This window comes from Aplysia californica, unplaced genomic scaffold (genome assembly GCF_000002075.1).
Source record: "Aplysia californica isolate F4 #8 unplaced genomic scaffold, AplCal3.0 scaffold01080, whole genome shotgun sequence".
NCBI lineage: Eukaryota > Metazoa > Mollusca > Gastropoda > Aplysiida > Aplysiidae > Aplysia > Aplysia californica.
The window spans coordinates 99,615-102,837 of NW_004798350.1; the positions used below are offsets into that span (position 1 = coordinate 99,615).

General features: G+C 41.7%; 1 protein-coding gene across 1 annotated transcript in view; it reads right to left on the reverse strand.

The window, feature by feature from the left end:
* Positions 1-2,602, reverse strand: part of LOC101850525 (mucin-5AC) — a 6,180-nt gene extending 3,578 nt beyond the window's left edge. The window contains exon 1 of the mRNA XM_013089921.2: positions 2,344-2,602. Within this exon, the coding sequence (XP_012945375.1) occupies positions 2,344-2,414 (71 nt within the window). The 5' untranslated portion in view covers positions 2,415-2,602. The remainder of the gene's footprint in view (positions 1-2,343) is intronic.
* Between the last annotated feature and the right edge of the window lie 621 nt (positions 2,603-3,223).

Consider the following 3,223-nt stretch of genomic DNA (forward strand, 5'->3'; position numbering starts at 1 on the left):
CAGGTTTACTCTGCTCACCTCTCTAGCCTCAACAGCACAAAATCTGCTTCGACTATCAAGGCACCCCAGAAATAGCAGTTCACAAGAGAGAGACAAACATACAAAAAAGGTAGAAGGAAAATGACGATAGTAAGGATTAGGAAAGAAAAAAGCACAAGTTCCTTGTTGCAGTTCAGGCACAGTTATGAGCATGGCATTGGTAAATAAGCCCATTTACAGTACTACTGTGACTAAGAACTTGTTAATATCCTCCGTGTGGGAGTCGTGGGGTACGGCAAACGTACACAGGCAACACACAATTTGTACAGACAATGTTTCACCTTGTGGATCATACAGCTGTTCTTCCTTTCTATTTTTATCTCATTCCCTCCATTTCCTGAACTCTTTGGGAACTGAACATTCTATTGTTTTCTGCCATCACGACTTTTTGTTCATCATCATCATCATCATCATCATCATCATCATCATCATCATCATCATCATCATCATCATCATCATCATCATCATCATCATCATCTGCCTTAGAGAATGGCTATCATGCTCACCATTTATTTCTCTGTAACTTTTCACCCCCTTCTCGAAAACGTGTTTTTCGCCAATTTGAATTCCTGAAAACAGACAGTTCATCGAAGCGGGAGGCCAACTCAGCTCTAGACGTGACTTCCACTTGGCTAACCAATGCATGCAGTCTGCAAGTTTGGAAATCCCCCCTCCCCCTCCCCCCCCCCCCCCCCCTCCCCCCCCCCCCGTTGTTATTGACACAGGAAACGGAAACCATGGTATTCTATTGTCAGTGGTTTTTACGTTTCCATCAACACAATTTAGACCAACAGGGAGGCACGCTGTTTCTGTCCTATCTTTGGCCATAACAGATACAACTGAATCAGATGACGCAAAGCCAGAAGAGGGGAATACATGGGTATATGGTTTCTTTTAAGGACAAACGGGTTACCTCAGATTTCGGGGGCTTCCAGAAACCTTGATCTGCACCAAGAGTGCACATTGCCCTACCTATAGGAGAAGTTTGGTTTCACTGGTGAGTATATTATTTTGTTTGGTTATAGAGAAAACTCTCCTTGTCTTTTAAAGAAACTGAACAAGGGTAAAAAACTTGACCGTCGATTTTCTCAAAACAGCAATTTTTGTGCATAGCCCCCTTGTGCTTAAAAGTGACGTCGAACATATACACTCATGTGACGTATTGTCAAGGGAGAGTAACTGTGAGTGGCTGTGATCGTTGTATCATGCGAGTTGTGTCTTTTGTATCTGTGTGTGTGTCACGTGATCATTGTAGTTGTGTACTTTATATCTGTGTGTGTGTCACGTGATCATTGTAGTTGTGTCTTTTATATCTGTTTGTGTCACGTGATCATTGTAGTTGTGTCTTTTATATCTGTTTGTGTCACGTTATCATTGTAGTTGTGTCCCTTGTGTCTGTGTGTGTGTGTCACGTGAAGGTTGTATTATGAGAGTTGTGTCCTTTATATCTGTGTGTGTCACGTGAAGGTTGTATTATGAGAGTTGTGTCCTTTATATCTGTGTGTGTCACGTGAAGGTTGTATTATGAGAGTTGTGTCCCTGATCGGTCCCCGTGGTTTTATGCACCCCGCATAATTTAGCAAAATTTGATCGTTTTTTGCATAATTTCTTATTATTTTCCTTAATCATTCTTTGTTAAAATTAACAAAATCGCATAATTTCACATTTTTTAGCTCATTTTGCATAATTTCAGAATTTTTCTTGCATAAAACGACGGGGACAGCCTCATATCTGTGTGTATCACGTGACCATTAAGATATTTTGTTACTCACGAATCACTCACGAATTAGTGCGGCTCAGAATAATCTCTCGAGCTGTTACGTTGAAGATACTAGATCTTTGACTCTTCTTTCAGAACAAAATCTCTTCGCGAAAAAAACCCAAACAGAGTGGCCAAAGATGGAAGGACTCCAGAAACAATGTCAAAAGTAATCGGTTCCAAGATCAGGACGGGGATGGACTGATGGTGGTTTATGTCCCTTTGTCTTCGGGTCCTCGCAGTACTTAAAAGCGATAATAAAAAAAAATATATTATTTTTAAAAATGAAAATTTAATATAAAATAAAACAAATATCAATCTTTATTAAAAAACACCCCGCCCCCCTCCGATCCCTTAGCAACCAAAAAAGGGTGGGGGTGGGGAGAAGAAAGAGACAAGAACAATTAATACATGTCCTTATATACTCACAACAACAACAACAACAACAACAACAACAACAACAACAACAACAACAACAACAACAACAAAACAACAACAAAAAACAAAACAAAAATCGAAAAGAAAGACAAATGCCAAAAAGCTACCTGTCGAGAAGACTGGTGGAGAGAGGTCTGTCCAGCACAGGGATGGCCAGGTTTGACCTCTGCACGTGCATTGACCTTTGCTCCCGGAAGTGAGCCAGGGCTTTCTCTTTCTTGCAGACGTAATGGCGGAAGGCGCCAAAAATGAAGATGTCCCAGAACCCCCTGCGGAGGAGAGAAATTGGCAGACAATGAGAGTCGATCGCAGGGGCGGGAACTCGTTCACGAATAATCACAGAATAATGAGAGAGAGAGAGAGAGAGAGAGAGAGAGAGAGAGAGAGAGAGAGAGAGAGAGAGAGAGAGAGAGAGAGAATGAGAGAGAGAGAGAGAGAGAGAGAGAGAGAGAGAGAGAGAGAGAGAGAGAGAGAGAAAAGGGGGGGGGGGGGGGATTGCCGGAGATGTCACAGGCTTTTCCAGTTAGCTGTTTCTGAAGTAGGAGTCGCTCAATGTGTCATAACAGGCTCTGAATTTGTGGGATATTGAATGGAGGGGTGTTGTAAAATGTGATGTTGTGGAAGCATTGTTTGATTTGGCATGGTTTTCTATAGCGAGATATAATGCTATGGTAATAATACGATACAGTATGGTAATTCCTATCGTGAGGTATGATATGGTAATGTTATGGTACAAAATTATGAATATTCCAATAGTGTAGAATCTCCCAACACTCGACGGTGTCGGCCCAACAACACGGGCGGAGATTTATCGCAGACCAACTTGAGAAAAGGGCACTGGATCACTCTGAACTCAGATCAACAAACAGGACTTTACACTCAGATCTACAAACAGGACTTTACACTCAGATCAACAAACACGACTCTGAACTCAGATCAACACACAGGACTTTGAACTCAGATGGACTGTACAGCAAATACAGCACT